The sequence below is a fragment of the Sturnira hondurensis genome, unplaced genomic scaffold (genome assembly GCF_014824575.4).
Source record: "Sturnira hondurensis isolate 20B ecotype Veracruz unplaced genomic scaffold, ASM1482457v3 Scaffold0007865, whole genome shotgun sequence".
In the NCBI taxonomy this organism is placed as follows: domain Eukaryota; kingdom Metazoa; phylum Chordata; class Mammalia; order Chiroptera; family Phyllostomidae; genus Sturnira; species Sturnira hondurensis.
This window is the reverse complement of record NW_028080496.1, coordinates 13,696,883-13,718,906: the sequence shown is the minus strand read 5'-3', so window position 1 is coordinate 13,718,906 and position 22,024 is coordinate 13,696,883. Positions and strand designations below refer to the sequence as shown.

General features: G+C 44.6%; 1 protein-coding gene across 3 annotated transcripts in view; it reads left to right on the top strand.

The window, feature by feature from the left end:
* GABRB3 (gamma-aminobutyric acid type A receptor subunit beta3) overlaps nucleotides 1-22,024 on the top strand; it is a 240,130-nt gene that overhangs the window by 203,688 nt on the left and 14,418 nt on the right. For all 3 annotated transcript variants that reach the window (XM_037053806.1, XM_037053809.1, XM_037053807.1), the window contains 3 exons: nucleotides 1,526-1,746; nucleotides 12,630-12,712; nucleotides 15,630-15,767. In XM_037053806.1, coding sequence (XP_036909701.1) covers nucleotides 1,526-1,746; nucleotides 12,630-12,712; nucleotides 15,630-15,767 — 442 coding nt within the window. The remainder of the gene's footprint in view (nucleotides 1-1,525; nucleotides 1,747-12,629; nucleotides 12,713-15,629; nucleotides 15,768-22,024) is intronic.

Sequence of the window (22,024 nt, the reverse complement as noted above, 5' to 3'; positions counted from 1 at the left end):
TGGGTGTGATAATGCATGGTTTTAATTTCAACATTTCACCTAAAATGTCTTATGGTGTGCTTGAGTGTGATGTTATTACGCTACAGAATGACATGCTTATGATTTTGTGATAAAAGGTTTTGTAATAAAAAGGGCTGTTATTTGTACAGGCACAAATAACTCTGTAAGGTAACATTTTGAGAACATTTTTGCATCAGTGTTGTTAAGTAGTATTGGAATTAAGTAACATTCTTCACCAATGTAATTTTAAATAATTTGTGCTACTTTACCTCGCTTAAATATCAATGTTACACTTGGTTCATAAAAAACACTTAGAAGCCCTGGCCAGGTAGCTCTGTTGGTTGGGCGATCATCCTGATGCACCAAGGTTGCAGGTTCGATCCCCAGTCAGGGCACATACAAGGATCAACCAATCAGAGCATGGATGGATGGGTGGAACAAGTTGATGTTTCTCCCTCTCCCTCTCCTTTTCTCTCCCTCCCAAAAGTCAAAATTATTTTAAGGAAAAAAACATTTGGAAGCTTAAAAAACAAAAAGGTTTGTGTGTAGCAGCAGTGATTTTCCCTCCCCTGGTTGGAGAGTTTAGCTGAATTTACAGTTTGGATCTCTCCACCGTGGGGTTCTTTCAAGACGTCCCATGAATATTACCAGATTTTCAGACTTGATTATCCTAGACTTACGTAGTCATTTCGAAAAGGGGTAAAACTTTAAAAATAGAATGTCCATACTCAGCCTGTCTTTTCCCCCCACTTTCTTATTGTACTTATTACTTTGAAAAACCCCAGAAAATAAAAATTGGGTCCCCTGCTCAGGTATTTGCTGACATCATTGCAAGCCTTTGGGGGCTGAAAGAGACCCATGTCCTCGGCCCACACCCAGATTCAGCTTCAGGTTCCCACTTTGAGACATGCCCCAGAAGGACATGTCATGTCTCACTTTGGTTCCATGGCTGTCTGGGAGAATCAGCTGTGATGGATGAGGGGTAGAGACCTCCCACAGGTCACATGTCTGAAGTGCACATGGGGGGAGGGGGGTGTCTGGTATTTGCAGCCCCGTGGAAGGCAGGAAAGGAAAGGAACTTACATAGAAGAGAGACAGTCAGTTGGTAGGTCGAGTTCCTATGTCCTGGTGGCAGGAGATGGGAACCTAGGGATCCCTTGAGGGAAGACTCAAGTCGAGTTCTCTGCCAGCAATCTGATGTTACAATCAATGGCTTTTGCGAGGGAGGGGGACTTTTTTCTGTATGTGTGGTTTTTTTAAAAATACATTCACTGATCTTAGAGAGAGAGGAAGAGAGAGAGACAGAGAGGAGGAGAGAAACATGGATTGGTTGCTTCAGGCAGGCACCCCATCTGGGACTGAACTGCAACCCAGTCATGTGCCCTGACCAGGACTCGAACCCGTGACCCTTCAGTTGACAGGACAACACCCAACCCATGAGCCACACCAGCCAGGGCCCTGTGTGGTTTTTTTAAATGCCGATTTGGCTGAAGACTGAAACTAATTTATTTTCTTTTCCCCCCAGGATTACACCTTAACCATGTATTTTCAACAATACTGGAGAGATAAAAGGCTCGCCTACTCTGGGATCCCACTCAACCTCACACTGGACAACCGTGTGGCCGACCAACTGTGGGTGCCGGACACGTATTTCCTAAATGACAAGAAGTCGTTCGTGCACGGAGTGACGGTGAAAAACCGCATGATCCGGCTTCACCCTGATGGGACAGTGTTGTACGGGCTCAGGTCTGTCCGCCTCTCGGGGCTGCGTGGCACCCTGACCTTGAACTTCTCCCTTGCAGCGGTGATAGTGGGTGAGGCTGCCTCCTCAGGTTCATTAGCAGACATCCACGAAACACTCTGCACTTTGCCGAGAAAGAAATCTTACAGGATTTGGGGCCTTTCTGTTACTATTAATAGTCACAAGCGAGAGGACAGCCTGCCTGGGCTTATTTGATCTAGTTGGTTCGTGGTATCTGAGAGTCCTGATTCCCTCAGGGAGGATTTCCCATATTATAGCCGAAAAGGCCTGTAATTAATATTATCCTGACAGTGCAAAAGCTTTCATTAACATTTTCCCAAAGCCGTGTGCAGACTTGGAAAAATAGAAAAGGTTTTGTTATGCTGATGTAGGGTCTCCATGGAGTTTTATAAGGTGAGGCTGCCAGTATTTATGGGAACAACTAACCACGAAGCTCTCAGGTGAGAGTCGTCTTTCACCAGGTCTCCTGATGAAAATCACTGGAACCCGAAACCAGACCGCTGTCTGGACCCAGGGAGACCCTGGCTGCCCCTGGTTACCACGGAAACAGCTGGGCGTTCCCAGGATGCTCCCACTGGGTGGGAGGGGGTTCATTGCTGGGAATATTGCCCCCCTTTGCTAAACGGTGCCCTTAAAACTATGCTGTTTCTTGCCTTGACTTGGCGCTGGTTTGTGTTGCGTTCTGTTCTAGAGTCATTTTGTGTACGTGCCTTTCTTGATCTCCCCGCCTAAAAGGGTTCTTGAGGTCTTCAAGGGCTGGCACACGGATTCAAGATTTGTCTCAAAATGTTGTGAGTCCTTAGCCCTTTAGCTAAGACTCAAGCGGGTCTAAGTGAAATTCTAGTAAATGCAATGGTACCTCGGTACTCGTTGATAGTCCACTCCGGACTCAGGTCGCACGCCAAAGCCCATGAGCACCAATGGGTCCTGAAACGTTATCTGTCTCGTTGAAATGCAGCAAGTGCAGGGTTTGGCAAGTTCTGAAGCCAACAAGGACTGAGGTGTGACTGTGTTTTTTAAAATCCACACCTCTTTCAGTGCTTCAGGATGGGCAAAGGGAATTACTGAGCGTCCCCGTGAGTGTTGAGAAAGCTTTAGGAGCTTTCTCAAATCTGCAATACACAGACCAACAGCCAACATTTTAGCAGCGTGCCGAGCATTCTGACCTGTGAGAAGAATAAAAGTGGCGCGTGTGGACCGAGCCAAGGTGGCGCCGCAAAGAGAGGCTAGATCGGTGTTTCCCGGGCACGTCTGCAGCCTGTGCACTTTCGCCCAGAAATGAGAGATGGAGGTTCTGACAAGACATCAGTTGTGCAGAGGGTTCTCCAGAAACCACGTGAGCATAAAATGAGCCATAAATCACGTCCTTCGTTCACCTGCCTCCACCCCCAAAACACTGAATAGCAGGAGTGTGCACACACACACACGTGTGTGTGTGTGTGAGGAAGCAAATATCAGTAAAAAATTAGGCTAGGCTTGCTTGGCTTTTGAACAAAACTTCCTATTTGGGGTTTCTCCAGTTTGTATTTTGATATTCCTTATTTTCTTAGCAGAGGCAGAATACATTAGTTAGTATGTTTCTCTTAAAGTCAAGGAGCTTTCACCCTGTTAGACTAGTGTCTTAGCCCAGTTGGGTTGCTGTAACAAAATAGCCCACAGACAGGGTGGGCTATAAATCACAGGTGTTTATCCTCTGAGTTCTGGAAGGGGAACATTCGAGGTCAAGGTGCCGGCAGGTTCAATGTCAGATGAGGACCAGCTTCCCCGTTCATGGCAGGCACCTACTCGCTGTGCTCACACGGTGGAAGGGACAGGGAGCTCTGTGTGGATGCTATTACAAGGACACAAATACCATTTCTGAGGGCTCCACCCTCGGACCTAAGGCCCCACCTCCTCATACCCCCACTTTTCGGGGGCTAGGATTTTCACTTAAGGAATTTGGGGGTACATAAACATTCACATCATAGCAGACAGAATGATATAACATGAATGACAGAACTGTGTTAAATTTATAAACTCCACTAGAAAGTATTGGAGACTTGATACCTTCAAACAGGCAAGAATAAGAAAAACCAACATAATAAAACCATATCTTGAACAACAATTAAAATTTAAAAAAATCTTCACCTAATATTCTGTCTGCACATTTATAGATAAACGTTAGATAGTAGTATAATAATAAGCTCTGGGAAATTTTCAATAACAGATTTTGTACAATAACCTAAAAACATCTCTCTCATCACATTTGCATCCATTACGCATCTCAAGAAGTCTCTCAAATCAGTAGACAGAATCCTAACTAAGTTGCTATTTTCCTTCAAATGTCATCTCAATATACCCCTTCCATTTATTTAGAACCTCATGTTTTTGAAACAAGTCTTCAGATCTCTGTGGACCCGCACAAGCTGTCGGGGGCTATTTCTAAACACCAGACCACCGCACCCCACACAGGCTCGGCAGCCGCTCTGCCAGCTGCTTCCCTTCCAAACCGGTTCGGCCTGTCAGGAGCAATTTGAATTTAAAGCAGTTTGAATTTTTGGACCAAAAGTCCATTAGTATGTCAAAATACTGATAATTTTTTGATCCTCACCCGAGAATATATATCTTTCATTGATTTGAGAGTGAAAGGAAGAGGAGGAGAGAAAGAGAAAAACATCAGTTGATTGCCTCCCATGCACACCCTGACTGGGGATTGAACCCGCAACCTAGGTATGTCTTATCTATGTTCAAAGAGCTGAGAAAAAGCTTGGACAAAGAACTAGAAGACATTTGGAAAGTATGTCAACAACAAAATAAAATAAGCAATGGGGTAGAAATTATAAAAAAGGGCCAAACAAATTCTGAAGCTGAAAACACAATTGAAGAATTTATTAGAGGGGTTTATAAGCAGGTAGAATAAAAAAATCAACAAATTTAAATGTAGGCCAATTTAAAATGATAAGTCTGAGGAAGAGGAAGAATAAAGTTAGAAGAAAATCAATGGAGCCAAAGGGACATCTGAGAAACCAAGTGCACCAAAATACGTATAATGGGAGTCCTAAGAGAGGAGCATCAGAAAGGGGCAGAGAGAGCATTTGAAGAAATAATTATGGAAAACTTATACGAGCTTTAAAAAACATAAATCTACAAATCCAAGAAGCTCAATAAACTGCAAGAGGGATAAAATAAAAAATACCCACGCTAAGACACATACCCTCAAACTATGAAAAACCACAGACAGAAAATTTTGAAATCATCAAGAGTGAAGCAACTCATCACTTATAAGGGAGCCTCCACCAAGATCAGCAGCCACTTTTTCACCAGAAAGCTTGGAGGTCGGAGCAGTGGAATGGAGGACAAACACTGTTGAGAGAATTCTCTTTCTGGCAAAACTGCCTTCAAAAATAAGGAGTAATTAGTCAACTCCCAGCTTAACAAAATCTGAGGGACTTTATTACAACTAGACCTGTCCCACAAGAATAGATAAAGGAAGTCTGTTAGGTTGAAATGAAAGGATGCCAGAGAGCCACTTGATGGTGTATGAAGATTAAAGATCTCCGGTAAAAGTAAGCAAAACCACTAGTATTGTGTGTGTGTGTGTGTGTGTGTGTGTGTGTGTAACTCCCCCTTTTTTTGAGGTCTATATGATTTAAAAGACAAGTGCATAAGACTAACTATAAATCTTGGTAATTAGGTAGGCAACGTACAAAATGCAATTTAACATCAGTAATGGGTGTGCACAGCAAATTAAGTAGAGATGTAGAGATTTCACATATACTTAAAGTAAAGCTGAAGTTGGTCCGAAGGTTGTGGGTTATTGTTAAGCTGATTAAAGTAAAGCTGATATCCATTTAGATTAGATTATTTTAATTTTAGCATGTCATATATAATCTCTATGGTCACCAAAATGGAAATACACAAAGAAAATGAGAAGGGAATCAAAACAGGTTACTACAAAAATATCAATGACATAAAAAAGAAAATAAAGATGGAAGAAATGAAGGAACCAAAAGCTGTAGGACATACAAGAACAAAACCAGTAACAAAATGGCAGAAGCCAGTCTTTCTTTCACCTTAATTACATTAAATGTACATGGACTAAACTCCTCATACAAGAGCTAGAGATTGGCAGGATGAATACAAATAAAACAGGATCCATCTGTCTGCTACCTATAAGAGACTTACTTTACATTTAAAGACACAATTTAATGTGAAAGGATGGAAAATGTATCCCATACAAACAGTAACCAAAAGAGAGCTGAAGTGGCTCTATCAATATGAGATTAAATAGACTTTAAGTCAAATAGACTTTCTTGTTTTTACAAGAATCGAGAACACCATATATATTGATGAGTCAATTCACCAAGAAGACATGACAGTCATAGGAATACATGCACCACACACCAGAACTCCAAAATATATGAGGCAAACTTCCATGGAATTGAAAGGAGAAATAGTTCTACAATAACCACAAAACTTACGAGTTGCTGGGAGTAGGTACCAAGAGGAAAATTTATACTTGTAAACATATACATTAAAAAGAAGTATTAACTTTACACTTTAAGGCACTAAAGAAAATAAAAAGAAGAGTAAATTAAACCAAAAGCTAGCAGACGAAATAAAATAATAGAGTAGAAATAAACAAAATAGAAAGTACCTAAAACTATGTAGAAAAACCAATGAAATCAAAATTTGGTCCTTTGAAAGATTTACTAAATGGACAAAGCTTCAGTTAGATTGACAAAAAAAAACAGAAGACCTAAATAACTAAAATCATAAGTGAAAAGAGGAACATTATTACCAATGTACAGAAATAGAAACATTTATAAAAATATGTATATGAGGATACTATGGAAAATTTTAGTCAGACAATTGGATAACCTAGATGAACTAGACAAATCCCTAGAAGCACACAACCAACAAAAATGAATTCTAAAGATACAGAAAGTCTGCACAGACCACCAACTAGTGTGGTGGTTGGATCAGTAATCAGAAACGTTCTACCCCCAAATCCCTGAATCGAGTGGCTTCACTGGTGAATTCTACTAAACATATAAAGAAGAATTAACCCCAGTTAGTGCAAAATAAAACTCTTCAAAAAAATGGAAAGGAAAGGAGGCTTCCTTCCTCAGTCTGAGGCCAGCATTACCCCGATCCCAAAGTTAGACAAAGACACTCCAAGAAAAGAAAACCACAGACCAATATCCCTTATCAGTATTAATGCAGGAATTCTCAACAAAATCCCAGCAAGCTGAAGTCAGCAGCATGAACCATGACCAAGTGGGATTTATTCCTAGAAGTTGGAGATGATTCAAACATAGGAAAATGAGCTTAACAAAATGAAAGGGGAAAAATACACGATCCTGTCAGTTGATGCAGAAATAAGATTTGACAAAATTCAACACCCTTCCAGAGTAAAAGTGTGCGCAGAACTAGCAATAGGAGGGAGCTTGCTCATATGATGAGCACTGCATATGAAAGCCTCACAATCAGAATCATACTCATTTGTGAAACAAGGAAATGGTTTTTCCTAAGACACAAGTCTGGGGCACCTGCTTACGCCATCTCTGTTCTAACAAACAAGGAAGGAGTAAAACTGCCTGCGTGCAGATGATAGGGTCTTATGAGGGAAACCCGAAAATTCTATGCAAACCCCCCCAAAGAAAAACTTGCTAGATAAAAAAAAAACATCAAAATTGCAGATTTCAAAATCAACATATAAAAAATCAGGTACATTTTTGTATACTAACCATTAAAAATCCCAAAAGGAAATTAAGAAAGTAATTTTATTTACAGTAAGATCTCAAAGGATGAAATACTTAGGAATAGATATAATGATGGAGGCAAAAGACTTGTAGACTGAAAACTATAAATGCTGCTGAAAGAATTTTAAGAAGATATGCATGAATGGGAAGAGAACTTGTGCTCAGTGATTGCAAGACTCCACATTAAGATAACAGTCCTACCCAAAGTGGTCTACACATGCAGGGCTATCCCCCTCAGAATCCCACCATTTTTTGGTCAAATGAAAAACCCCACTCTACAATTTATGTGGGATTGTATGGGACCCTGGACATCCAGAACAATCTTGAAAAAGAAGAACAAAGTTGGTCTCACATTTCTGATTTTAAAACTCACGGCAAAGCCATGGTAATCAAAACAGTGTGATACTGGAAGAATAGACACACAGGCCAATGGAATAGAATAGAGAATCCTCAAAATAAACTTTTGCGTATATGACCACATTATTTTCAACAGGGGACCAAAACTATTCAGTGAATAAAGGACCATCTTTTCAACAAATAGGACCAGAAAAACTGGATATCCACATGTAAAAGAATAACATTGGTTGCTTTCCTTAAACCGTACACAAAAAAATGAGCTCAACGCAGGTCAAAAATGTAAATGCATAAAAGCTAAAATGATAAAGAGATGATGTATGGGGGCGAGCTTAATGACATTGGCTTTGACAATGATTTTTTGGCTATGACATGAAAATCACCACCAACAAAAGGAAAAAGAGATAAATTGAACTACATCAAAATTGAAAACATCTGTGCATCAAAGACCACAGCAGAGTGAAAAGGCAACCCATGGAATGGGAGAAACGTTGGAAATCATTGCTCTGATAGGGGTAGTTAACATCTGGATTACATAAAGAACTACAAATCAGCAACAACAGAAACAAAAATGATCATTTTGACATAGACGAAGGACTTAAACAGACACATTTCTCCAAAGAAGATGTTCGAATGGCCAGTGAGCACAGGAAAGATGCTGAACACGATTAGCCATAAAGGGAATGAAAACCAAAACTCAGTGAGAGAGCACCGCACAGCCGTTCGGGTGGTTATTACACAAAAGACGGAGAACAACAAGTGTTGACAAAGTTCCGCGGTCATGGGAACCCTCATGTGTTGCTGGCGGTTACGTAAAATCAGCAGTATGGAAAGCAGTACGCCTTTTCCTCAAAATGTCAAACACAGTTATCGTATGATCCAGCAGTTCCACTCCCGGATATATACCCAAAGAAACAAAAGGCAATACCAATGCTTGTATTCACAGCAACATTCTTCACACGCAGCCAAATTGTCCACCAACACATGAATGGATAAACAAACCATGGTCTGTACATACACTAGAATATTACTCAGTCAGAAAAAGGTATGAAATCCTGATACATGATATGAGATGACTGAACTTTGAAAACATGGTGAGTGAGCCAAGTCAGGCACAAAAATACAAACGTTACCTGACTTCGCTTATATGAGGGACCTAAAATAAGTAAATTCATACAGAGAGAAAGTAGAACAGAAGTTACCCAGTCCTGAGTGGGGGGGAGAAAGGGAGAATTACTGTTCAGTGGGTACCGAGTTTCTATCAGAGATGATGAAAAATGTATGGGTACAGATGGTGGTGATGGTTGCATAGCAGTGTGAATGTACTCAGTGTCGATTAAAAATGGAAAAAATGGGACCTGGCTGGTGTAGCTCAGTGCATTGAGCACTGACCTGTGAACAAAAGAGTTGCCAGTTCAATTCCCAGTCAGGGCACATGCCTGGGTTGTGGGCCAGGTCCCCAGTAGGGGGCACGTGAGAAGCAACCACACACTGGTGTTTCTTTCTCTCTTTCCCTCCCTTCTTCTCTTTCTAGAAATAAATATTTTTTTAAATGCAAAGGAAAAATGTGTTAAGCATATTTTACCCCAATTTTTTAAATTTTATTTATTTATATTTAAAAGGGAAGAAAAAGAGGGAGAGAAACATCAATGTGTAGTTATCTCTCACATACCCCCTACTGGGGACCCGCCTGGGGACCCGCCTGGGGACCCAGGCGCGTGCCCTGACTGGGAATCAAACTGGAGACTCTTTGGTTCACAGGCCTGTGCTCGATCCACTGAGCCACACCAGCCAGGGCCCCAGTTTTTTTTTAATTATTGTTTTGTGTTTAATTCTAATTTCTTGACTTGTATTCTGTTTCTCTAATAAAGCCCAGTTCCTTGCCCATTTTCTGTGCTGTACCATCTCCTTCTCTCAGGTTCCAAAGCTTTGTCTTCTTCCCCTGTATTAGGAAGGTTTTACACATTTCCAGTCTCCTTTCCCCTCTTAGCTTTGTCCCCAGACCAGCCGTAGCAACATCACCTGGGAAATAATTGCAGACGCTCCACAGCCCTTCTGCTGAGAATCCGCATTTTAACAAGATCCCTCAGTGACCTGGGTGCCCGTCCATGTCATGAAACAATTCTCAGCCGTGTCGACTCCCCCGTCTGTCTGCTGCACAAGATTCCCATGAGCACTTGGGGTTGGGTGCCTTGCGTCCTTTCCTCAGTTTTACGGTGTCTGCCCATCTGTCTTCCTCTCAGGCTGTTCTTTCCTTCTGTCTCCGCTCTGGTTTGGAAAAGGGCACGTTGCATTCATGCCTTTTGACAACCGGGCCTGTACCCTCCCAATTTGTCAACGTTCATTCTCTATGCTTCCCTACTTTTCATAAAACGCTTCATTTTGTATGCAGAACGTGGTTTTTTTTTTAGATTTCATTTATTTATTTTTAGAGAACAGGGAAGGGAGGGAGAAAGAGACGGAAAGAAATGTCAATGTGTTGTTGCCTCTCCCGCGCCCCCTACTGGGGACCTGGCCTGCAAACCAGCCACGTGCCCTGGTCTGGAGTGGAAGCAACAACAGTTTGGTTCGCAGGCCTGCGCTCAATCCACTGAGCCACACCAACCAGGACTGTATGCACAATCTTTATCCTCAGGTGGGACAGATCCTTGGAGACAAAATGAACCTTGGCTGCCTTCAGGTTCAAGATCATGTTGAAAGTTTCAGCCCCTAGTGGGTAACAGCTAGGGTAGGCCCTCCCTTCTGACTGCTGGCCATGAAGTCAGACCCACTCTTTGCTGCTATGAGATTGTGAATAGTCTTTGTGGTTGTTGTGAAATCATTGATTTTAGAGAGAGAGGAAAGAAGAGAAAGAGAAAAGGAGAGGGGGGAAATGGATTTGTTCTTCTACTTACTGATGCATTCATTGGTTGATTGTCATACATGCCCTGACCAGGGATTGAACCCTCAACCTTGGCATGTGGGGACGATGCTCTAACTCACTGAGCTACCTGGCCAGGGCCCTGTGAATAGTGTTGAATGGCAGCTTCCACCCTGGCACTTGACTTACAAGCCGTGTAAGTCAACGCAGCGACAGGTTGAGGAGGTGAGTGGTGTGCATTTGGCTGTTGGCGTCCAACCACTTTCAAACAAGGAGTTGTAAAGCCATGGGACGGAGGACAGGAGGGGCCTGGGAGGTTGGCAGCAGGGCCATTCTGCCTGGCTCGTCACTCTTTTCCTCACCTTTTCCAGGGGAGCTTACTGTGGGGACGAAGATGTTCTGTGATCAGCATTGTAGGATGCAGGAGCCGCATGTGGCTGCTGGGAACTTGAAACGTGGCTAGAGCATCAGAGACACTGAATTTTTAATGTTATTTCACTTGATTTAGTTTAAACTTTACACCTAGTCACATGTGGCTCGTGGCTACCATTCGGGCTATATATTATATCCGTACACGACCTCGGTGTGTATTCCAGATTTCTCTCCCCTATGTGCTCTTGTTTCAGAACAAGAACCTCACTCCCCAAGTAGGTAGGAATACATTCCCTATTCCAGGGAAGGAGAGGGGTCAAGTGTGAGCTTGACAGGCTGCCTAAATCTGGTGACCCCCTCTGCCTTCCAGTCCCTTCGTAAATCTGACCAGCCTATCTACTCTTTTCAAGCCTTGGTTTGCTCATCTTCAAAATAGGGATAATAAGCCTTGGCTGGTGTAGCTCAGTGGATTGAGTGCGGGCCTGAGAACCAGAGGATCGCGGTTTGATTCCCAGTCAGGGCACATGCCTGGATTGCAGGCCAGTTCCTAGCAGGGGATGCACAAGAGGCAACGACACATCAATATTTCTCTCCTTCCCTTCCCCTCTAAAGATAAATAAATAAAATCTTTTAAAAATATTTTTAAAATAGGGATAATAATAATAATTTCCCCTGTGGCGTGTCTCTTATGGAATCAGTGCATGAGTATTGAAGTGCTGAGTACAGAGCTGAGCACAAAGCAAGCTCTCGACCACAGTTATGTCCAGTACGGATATGAGTGTGTTTGTCCTGAGGTGATACATCCTTGGGTGGACAGCCTTGCTAGTGTAGACAGGGTAGTCAATGAACTTGACATGGCCAGGAGTGTTCTCTTTCTCTGTGCTGTGATGGAACTGAGTGGCGGAGGCCTAACTGGCCTTGGCCGTGATGTAGACTCTTTCCATGGCTGCCACTGACCCCAAGGGAAGCAAATTCCACTCAGTTTTGATTCCTAATCAAATAAAAAGCCAAATATTCTCTCAGAGGAGAGAGGCAATTTCATGGCATAAAGCCCCAGAGGGTCAGAATCCAGCTTCATTGCCAAGTGTGATAACACAGGAAGCAGCAGAAGCTTGGCTCAGAGCCAAAGGGCAGCCTGTGGACACAAGGCTACTGGGACCCGACACACAGGAAGTCAGAGATTTCAGCTCTGACCCAGTCAGCGCTGTCACCACGCAGGAGTTTTCTTCGTCCCGTAAAAGGTCAGAGAGCCAGTAGACCCAGAGGCAGAGCAAAGATTGGAGATAAAAGATTCGGTGCCTTCACTGTCTGAAAGTCAACAAGTCTCCATGGATAACAGCATAGCATGTCAACGTTCTGTGTTGCTTTTCTTGACCAAGCTGGCCTACGGTATGCCGAAACTTACTCAGTGGACGTCACTATGTGGAATCAGGGATACTCATGGAAGGGGTCCTGCTCATAGCTTATGCGGAACCAGATTTCTTGCTATGCTTCTCATCTCATCTTTGCTCTCTGCCCCGCCCCCTGTGTATTTCAGAATCACCACGACCGCAGCATGCATGATGGATCTGAGGAGGTACCCCTTGGACGAACAGAACTGCACCCTGGAAATCGAAAGCTGTGGGTATCTCCATTTCTGTTCTCCATCCACTTTGTGTTTTAGGCCATCTTGTTGTTTTTTGGTTTGTTCGTTTGTTTTGGCATTTATAGCAAGACCTGTATCACTTTCTTGATGTAGTTTTTAAGTATCTTAAAGATAAAAGGTTTAATCTTTCACTCTGCAATAGAAGAGTTTCCCATTATGGCTCATGGGGCTCAGTTGGTTGAGCATCATCCTATGCACTAAAAGGTTGAGGGTTCAGTTCTGGGTCAGGGCACATACCTAGGCTGCAGGTTCAATTCCCAGTCAGGGCACATGCGGGAGGCGGTCAGTCAATGTCTCTCATCTCAGTGTTTCTCTCTCTCTCTTTCTCTCTTCCTCTCCCTCCCTCCTTCCCTCTTTCTATAAAACCAATAAACATAAAAAACAAGAGTTCTTCACTCTAATCTGATTATGAGAGTCTGACCAGGGCCGCCCACCTCGGGCCTCTCCGTGAGGAGAGGGCAAACACGGAGACAATTTGCCACAATAAGCTTCATCACGCAGGAGCGGCTTGCCCTCCTGGGACCCTGGGCGGCTGGAGTAAAACTCCTTTTCCATCAGGAGCGCAACTTTACAAGCACGCTGTCGCTGCATCTCGGCCACGTCCGTGCATTTGGGGAGTGCTGAGAAGCGCAGCTGGCGCGTTAGTGCAGAGCGCTCCTGTGTGAGGGGCGGCTGTGTTATCAAACGGGCACGAGTCCCCCCTGCTCCCTGAGCTCCACGTCCAGTGGATCTGGAGGGCACTGCTGCAGCTAGTAATCCTGGCCAAGCATGCGGTGGTTTATAATTAGTCTCCATTGCATTTCGGCTTGTCAGTCTTCATATTGATGATTTTTTTTTTTTGGTGGGTGGCAGATGAGTGACTTGCCAATGTCTCTCGATGCATTGGTGGTGAGTAGTTACTGTCTTTGGGGAGCTGGCTTGGAGGCTAGGGTTGAGATCCCTGTAGAGCCGGCCCCACGGTGCCCCTGGCTTCCATGCCAGGTCTGTGTCATGGTTTCTGAGAACGGTACTTTCGGAAGGCAAGACACGTGGAATTGGGGCCCGTGATCCGTGTGGAGGACAGAGGCTCGTGGGAAAAACCATAATCACCCAGTAGAGGAAGGAGGACCCTGGGAAGTTAAGCGGATTCTGTGTGGCGAGAGGGCACGGCACCCCTTTAGCTGATGAGTTTCAGGAAGGCGAATTTGGGGTCCAGGTAAGAAAGCAGCTGTCACAGCAACTGCGAACAGACTGTGCGTGGGCTGGAAGGAGTACATTCAGTGACTGATATTTGAGCCGAGGTGGAGGATGGGCAGGAAGGATTATTGTAAAAGGGATTGATTTCCTCAGCGCGTGTGAGCCACACGTCTTGGAAGAGTCCATGTTTCAAGCACTTGAGTGGAAGAAGGAATTCTCCCAATTTTCTGATGATTTGATCACACACAGGTGTGAACGGTTTTTTTGTAATTCGAGATGCAAACAAACATAGGGAAGGGGGAGCCTCGAGATCTTGAAGAATGTCTCGTGGGCACTTGTGCTGGTCTGCACCCCAGAGGCCAGCGGGCAGGGAGGGGCGGGGTGAAGAGGAAGAGAAATTGGATGCACATGATAGGGGGGCCGGCTGTAGATTCTTGAGCTCCTTGTAGGGAGCTTGGACTTATTTGCTAATTGCACTGGGAAAGATGTAAAGGTTTTATGCAGAGCAGTGGCCTGGTGATCTGTGAGTTTGATTAACTAGTGCCATGCCTGCGAGGCGAGAATGGAATATGAGGAAGTAGGAGGGAAGGTAGCAGACAGAGGTGTGACCACCACGACCCCAGAGGGAGAAGAGCAGATGGGACTGGGAGATGGCATGAGCCGTGTGGAGGGGCCAGCCACCCCCTGGCTTGGGGGGTTTTGTCACTCGTCAAATATTGCGTGTCTGCCTTTTGCTCAGTATATATGGTCTGATCAGAGAGTCTTTTGTAGTGGCAAGGCGTTTTTCTCCATGCATGCACTGTCATAGGCCTTCGTGGTAAAACTGACCTCATTCTCCAGCAGATTCCTGGGTACAACAGATGACATCAGGCTTTTGGTCTTATTTATACCCATTCTCCAAAAGCACCAAACGTGAGCACTGTGTCAGGAGCCAGGGGGTGGACCTCTACTCCACCAATGGCCGCTCCAAATGAGACGTTGTGCCCATCTCTGGGGCCACCTCAGGGTGACCATCCAGAAATGCAGAGAACACCACTTTTGCTCAGAGAGCTTTGGCTGTTACCCGACATCAATTGGTTAAATTTGCCCTCCGTGTTTTAGCTTTTCTGTGGCTTTTCAGAAGGTGCCTTTCCGGAATCCTTCATGCTTGGGTTCTCATCTTTCCTTACAACCATCTTACTCAGGGCGCGTATGTTTTCAGTTCATGTGGGCGCAACGTCCAGGCAAGCTCTACAGTGTGAACAGAACTCTGGTCAGAGCACTGAGCCACCCTAGTTTTCGTATTTTTCAACACCAGTTGAAAAATAGTTTTCTGTTCTATTTTTTAAATATTCACCTGAGGATATGTTTGATTGATTGTAGAAATAGGAAGGAAGAGAGAGGGAAACATCGATCAATTACCTCCTGTATGCACCCCTACAGGGGATCCAACCCACAACCTAAGTATGTGCCCTGACCGGGAATCGAACCTGTGACCTTTTTGTGTATGGGTTGACTCTCTAAACCAGCTGAGCCACCTGACCAGGGTGTTCTAAATCAACACAGAGATATTTAAAAGTTAGTTCTTAGAGGACTCTTCTCAACAATTAGCACATCAAACAGATCTATCAAAATATGGGTGAGCTCTTCCTTCCATTCACCGGCAAGTGTCTTAAACCTGTGCGTAGACAAGATGATGCTTCATTTCCTCCTCGTCCCTGCTTTCTCTCCTGGCAGACGGCTACACCACAGACGACATTGAATTTTACTGGCGCGGTGGCGACAAGGCTGTCACTGGAGTGGAGAGGATCGAGCTCCCTCAGTTCTCCATCGTGGAACATCGCCTGGTCTCCAGGAATGTCGTCTTCGCCACAGGTGGGTCCTGCATCTGCTCCCGTGCCCTGGGGACACTGGCCACCTGGGCCATGGTGGTCCCCTCATGAAACACTCTGCAAGGGACTCCCGCCACTGGGTCATCCACCACAGTGCTGTCATCAGTAATTCATCGTGGTAGGCATCCCTTTCCTCTGTCTCCAAAGGGAACTGGTGAGCTTTGATGGGTAGATTTCTCTGGACAACGAGATACTCCCTGAGGCTGGTTATTGAGAAATTCAAAGACCAAAGGTGAACTCCATCAACCCGCATTTGGTAACATAAGTTACCATCATTCTGGGCAGATAGGAGTCCAATCCTGGCCTTGGAGGCAGGCAGGAAGGAAGGGGAGAGAGGAGGACCTGGGTCGGTGGTCTGCTGTTCTCCCAGAAGTCCAAGACCTCTCCCCGCGTCTGGGCTAGAAGTCAGCCTTGGTGGTCCAGGAACTTGAACTTGGACTCTTTAGACATGGTCATCTGCTGCTAATATGATTGGGTTACAGCCATCCCGGCCTGGGGTTCATTGCCAACTTTGTTTCAGCCATCCAAAGACCAAAAAGATATGCGCTCTCCTTTTCTCTTCTTGCCGAGGTTTTATTAAATTCCAGCTGTGTGCATTTCCCCATGTGCCCTGCCCGCTCTGCATTCGTACTTGATGCTGTGTGTCATAGCTGAGATAAACAAAGGCACCGAACTGTAAGGTATCATAAGGACCACAGACCCTGGGTTCGGCTGCTCAGGGATGGCACAGCTGGCACCTCCCGCCCCCGATTCCTTCTGTCATTATAGCTTTACCCACAACCAGTGGGGGCGGGGCATTGGCACCAATTCACAACGCATACTTTTAAAATATACTCAATAATAAAACTCTTAGATTATACAACCTTGTGCACAGAAGGCTTCACAGAGGAAGGAAAAGGAGAGGAAGAGGGGATGGCATCGATCGGGAGCGTATTTTGGTCCAGAGGATGTGTATTTGGGTACTTGCTATAAAGTACAGGTAGTCAGTATTTTTTTTTTTACTTTACAACAGATTTATTGAGATATCATTTACATACCCTACCCTTTACCCACTTAAAGTGTGTGATTCAGTGTTTTTGGTTCAGTTGCAGAGGGGTGTGACCGTGACCACCGTCGATTTCAGAATATTTTCAGTACCCCCCAGAAAAATCCTGTACCTGTTAGCTGTCACCTTCCCTCAGTCTGCCTCTCCTAACCTTGGACAACTAGTGATCTAATTCTGGATTTATCTGTTTTGTAGATTTCATATCAATGAAACCAGACACTGTGGGTCTTTTGGGTGGGGGGGGTGCTTTGTGACTGGCTTCTCTCACTTAGCACAGCATTTTCAAGTTCCAATTTCTCCACATCTTCACCAACACTTGTTATTGTCTATCTTTTTTTTTTTATCCTCACTGGAGGACACTTTTTCATTGCTTTTATAGAGAGGGAGAGAAACATCCACGTGAGAGAGAAACATCCACTTGGTTGACTTAGTTGCCTTCTGTACATGCCCCAACTGGGAACCGAACCCGAAACCTGGGTATGCATCCTGACTGGAAATTAAACCCACAGTCTTTTGATCTACGGGATAATCCTCCAAGCAGGGCTGTCTGACTGATCACCCTAGGCTGAAGTGGTACCTCACTGTGGTTGTGGTGTGCCTTCCCCTACTGTGTAATGATATCAAAGCATCTTTTCTAGGGCTCATTGGATCTTTATCTTATCTTCGTTGGAAATGTCTATTCAGATGCTTCATCCATTGGTGGATTGGACTGTCTGTGTTTTTTAAACCTTCTTTCTATATTCTGCATACAATTTCCTTATCAGAGATACGATTTGCAAATATTTTCTCCCATCCTGAAGGTTGTCTTTCATGTTCTTGCAGAATAATAGCTTGTAATTTTGAAGAAGTGTCCTTCATGTATTGTTTTCACCCATGATACTCTTGTCCTGATTTCATACACGAGGATATTTCCGAAACAATATCCCAAATCAGTCATGAGGGTGAACTTGATGGGTCCAGCACCCTGTTGTTTGCTCCAGAGTCACGTGGTACAACCTGCAGGTTTTACGGTGAGAACCAGAAAGAGAATCGTCACCTGGTTCAGACGACCTGTGAGACAAACTTCCTGAGCTCCAGCCCTGTTTTTCCTCTTCTCTCTGTGCTATTTTATATATCTCTTTTTCATCATGGATTTTTTTTAGACCAGGTAATAACTAAGATGACTCTTAATAAGAGTGAGAAAAGAAATTTGGGGCTGTATTATGAAGTAAAAAGGTAGATTATAGTCCTGGCCAGTGGCTCAGTTGGTTGGAGCTTCATTCCATACGCCAAAAGGTTGTGAGTTCGATCCCCAGTCAGGGCACATACCGAGACTTTAGGATTCAGTTGCTGGTCAGGGCATGTACAGGAGGCAACCGATCCATGTTTCTCTCTCACACTAATGTTTCTCTCTCTCCTTTCTCTCTGTAAAACCAATGAACACATCCTCAAGTGAGGATTTTTCTTAAATAGGCAGATCACAAATGAATGAGGCAGCATGATAAAAACCCCAGAGCGGTGCCGAGAGCTCACAAAGCTCCTTAGGTGCTGCTGGGGGAGCCACGCACGGGGCTGCCTTGATGGGGGAGCCGCCCATATATATAGGTCAGCTCTGCAGTTGTGAGAATATCAGCTCATTACTTTATAGATATACCTGAGTGGCTCTTACCCATCCACAAAGGTGACACGATGCTGTATGCCTGCATCTTTATGAGTTCTTCAACGACGTTAATGCCTTAGAGAGCAATATTAATTTAGGCTCGATTAGAGGCCCGGAGCCCTGTTTTTGGCCCTGACTTCTAGCGCATCTAGGGAGAAAGCGTTGGACTCAGCATCTTCAGTTGCAAACGCTGAGAGGAAGCCCAGAGTTGGAACGAGGTCCTGGTGCTCCGGGACTGTCCCAGTGTGTTGGCTCAGCATCTGCTCAGAAACCGGACTGCATTGGCATCGGCATGCAGGCTGCGGGGCTTCTGTGCCTTTCTGCTGTCGTTTTAGCGTTTCCGTGGCTATTTTGAAGGGTGTGTCTTGGGCCCTCTGACTCACCACTTAGGGACTCTAAATGATTAGCCGCTAGCGCTAGCCGGGAGCACTGGGGAGTTCCGCCCATAGACACAGCAAATGTGATGGAATTCTTCTCACAGTACAACAAAAAGGCTCATTCAATGGCGAAAGGCTTTGCTCAGATCGAGTCTTGATGTCACTGATAATTCTGGTTTTATTAGCATGCTGAGGTCTCTGGCTCATGCTGTCTTGAAGCACAGATGTATTTGAGGTGGCCAAGGATGGCCTTGGCATTTAGCTGGGCATTGCAGCAGGTGAACAATCCATTACTTCACCAACACTGCCTCGGAGACTGTCTGATTTACCAAGAAAGATCTTACCTTGGTAAATAGTAATGATTGTCATTTCAGTGAGAACATAACTCAGGGGGAGAATCATTTACATTTGGAGGGAAGAAGGAAGGACTCACAGATGTGGCATGTGACCAAGGCCTTGGAGGACGGATAAGGGGAGACATTTCTTAAGAAGAAAGAGGGGGTGTGAGTCAGCAGAAGCAGGAAATGTGGGCAATGACTTTGAGATGGTGGGGACACTCTTTGGCTAGAAAATGTGCTCAATGCAGACGCCCTTGTGGAATATGAAACTGGAATAAATTTGGGAAAACATTTTGCGGAAACCGAAATTCCTGGATGAGCGTTGGCCCTTTCTGGGAAGCATTGGGCCAGGTTATTTTGAACTTGCGACGTCAGGGGGTGGGTCCTGGGGTCCTGGAAAGTGCGGAAGGAGCTGACTGCCAGGGAATCCGGAGATGGCCACGCCCACAGCGAGGCTCCGCCCAGCTCAATGGCGCAGCCTGTCAGTCACCTACCTACCCATGGAATAAAAACCACAGAATGTGTCAGATCTCTGTCAAGGCGGCTTTGTTCCACGGATGGTGTTGGAGAAATTGCTGAGCTGATTATAGAACGAAAATCAATGCGCATGTTCACTTGATAGCAAACACTAAAATATTTGCCAACTCTCAAAATAGGTTTCTGGTGGTTAGATCTCTGCTGTGAACTTGCTTAAGCCCGAAAGGAAGCTTGGAAATAACAACAACAACAACAAAATGGAATGATAGACTCAACTGCATACAAGAATTTAAGTGTTCGTGTATCTTCCACTCAAACCATTATATATTCTGAAACGAACAACTGGGAAAATTTTTACACAGAACATAAACAAGGGCTATTATTGAAAGTACTTAAGTGGATATGGGGAAAACAGCAAGAGAGGAGACAAATGAGTAAATAGTGTAATCAGATCATGTATGAGATTAAATACAGAAGGAAAACAAACATTTAGGAAGTATTTAACCAGAGTATTCATTCAGGGAAAGGACAGATTTTTCCCATGGAAATTAACAGAAGTTCTTTTTAAGAAATACATGCAAGTTTGCTGGATAAGATGGGCCCTTCTGTGAAGTGCACACAGAGAAGTGTACACAGATGTGATTTTTTCTCAAAATAATTTGGCAATACATATGAAGAGCCTCGAGCATTGGCTCAGTAATTCCTCTTTGGCATAGTCATCCTAAGGAAATAAGTCTAAATATAGCAAAAGCAGTCTACTCAACAATATTCTTGAGGGCATTATGTATAATCTTGCAAAAATGGAAATAACCTAAAGTTACAACATTGAGAGAAATATATTTATAAACTATAGCGGACATGTGTGCATATTAGCATGCATGTAGTAATGGAGACACGTGTGTGTGCACATTTGGAGAACTTTGAATGGCAATATGTTTACAAATAATTTGTAGTAAGTATGAAACACTTTTGTTAGGATGACAGTGTGATGTATGTGTTTGATCAGAGCCATGTAAGGAAACTACACACACACAGATTTACACACACAGGCTCACACATGAGCACACTGGTTTACACATGTAGGCTCACACACAGATTTATACACACAGGCTCAGACATGTACACACAGGTAGACATACAGGCTCAGGCACATACACAGGTTCACACACAGGTTCATGTGCACACAGGCTCACAAAGATTTATGCATGGGTCTGTGTATTTGTACACACACATGCTGTTTTACACACATGTTTGTATGCACACGTGCATGCGCATAGGCTTACACACAGGCTCACACACATGGGCTGATGCACATGCCTAGGCCAGAGGAAACTCTCCAGATGACCAGCCCTAAAATGCTGGGTGTCTCCAGTGACTTCATGTTTCCTTCTTGTCGTTCTGGCTAAAAATGGGGTTCATGGTAAAGCAGGAGTGTGGAGCCAAAAGTCATCTTCTGCACAGAAGTCATAGTCACCTGAGTGAATGAGACAGCCAAAGAAAAGAACAGAAAGACTGCCGCAGAAAGAGCCATGCAGAGAAGTTGGGGACATGCATACAGGTGGGGGCAGGAGAAGAGGGGCCTGCCAAGCTTGGGTGGAAGGAGGGTACTGAAGGCAAGGTGTCTGCTAGGATCACCAGTGTCAGGTGGAGAGCTTTGTCCATTAAGGAGCACAGGAGGAAGAGCATGGGAAGTTGATTCGAGGAGCCCATTGGGTTTTCACCAGTTGACCTTCAATCAGCTTTGTCAGAATCCTGAGGAGCTGAGAGGCTTGGATTGAATAAAGTGCACTACTGAAGCAGGGAGAAGATGCAGGCTCAACTTGCCTTACTCCAAGGAAAACAAATCCGACAGGAAAGGCCAATGCAAAAGTCAACATGGCATCATCCGGGGACTTGCTCTTCATGCTGCAGTGGCGGTGCTCATTGGTTCCCAGGGACAACATGTCATGTTGGCACTGGGAATTGCACTCCAGAGAGCAGATGACACACTTCTCCCCAGATGGCCCACCACACCTGTGCTGTGGTTGGAGCAGAGCATGTCAGCATAGCTGCTGCCTTCTGGGCGGTTGGACCTGCTTCTGTGCACCCCTCCCCAGCTCTTAGGGTGCCCCTGAGTGGTTCCCTGTCCATACAGAGAACAGTACAGTGCTTCACTGAAAAATAAATACTTGCCCTGATGTGTGTTCAAATCTAATAACCTTTCCAAAGTTTGCCAGGGGTAATCCTCAGCCAAGGGTCCTGCCTTAGTAGACTATTATCATCATTACCTTATAAGTAGACTGGACAATGTTCCCCACCCAGCTCTGCCCCCAACACTGACAGGCAGGCAGAGTAAATGGTACGGCTGGAGACTATGCCTCAGTT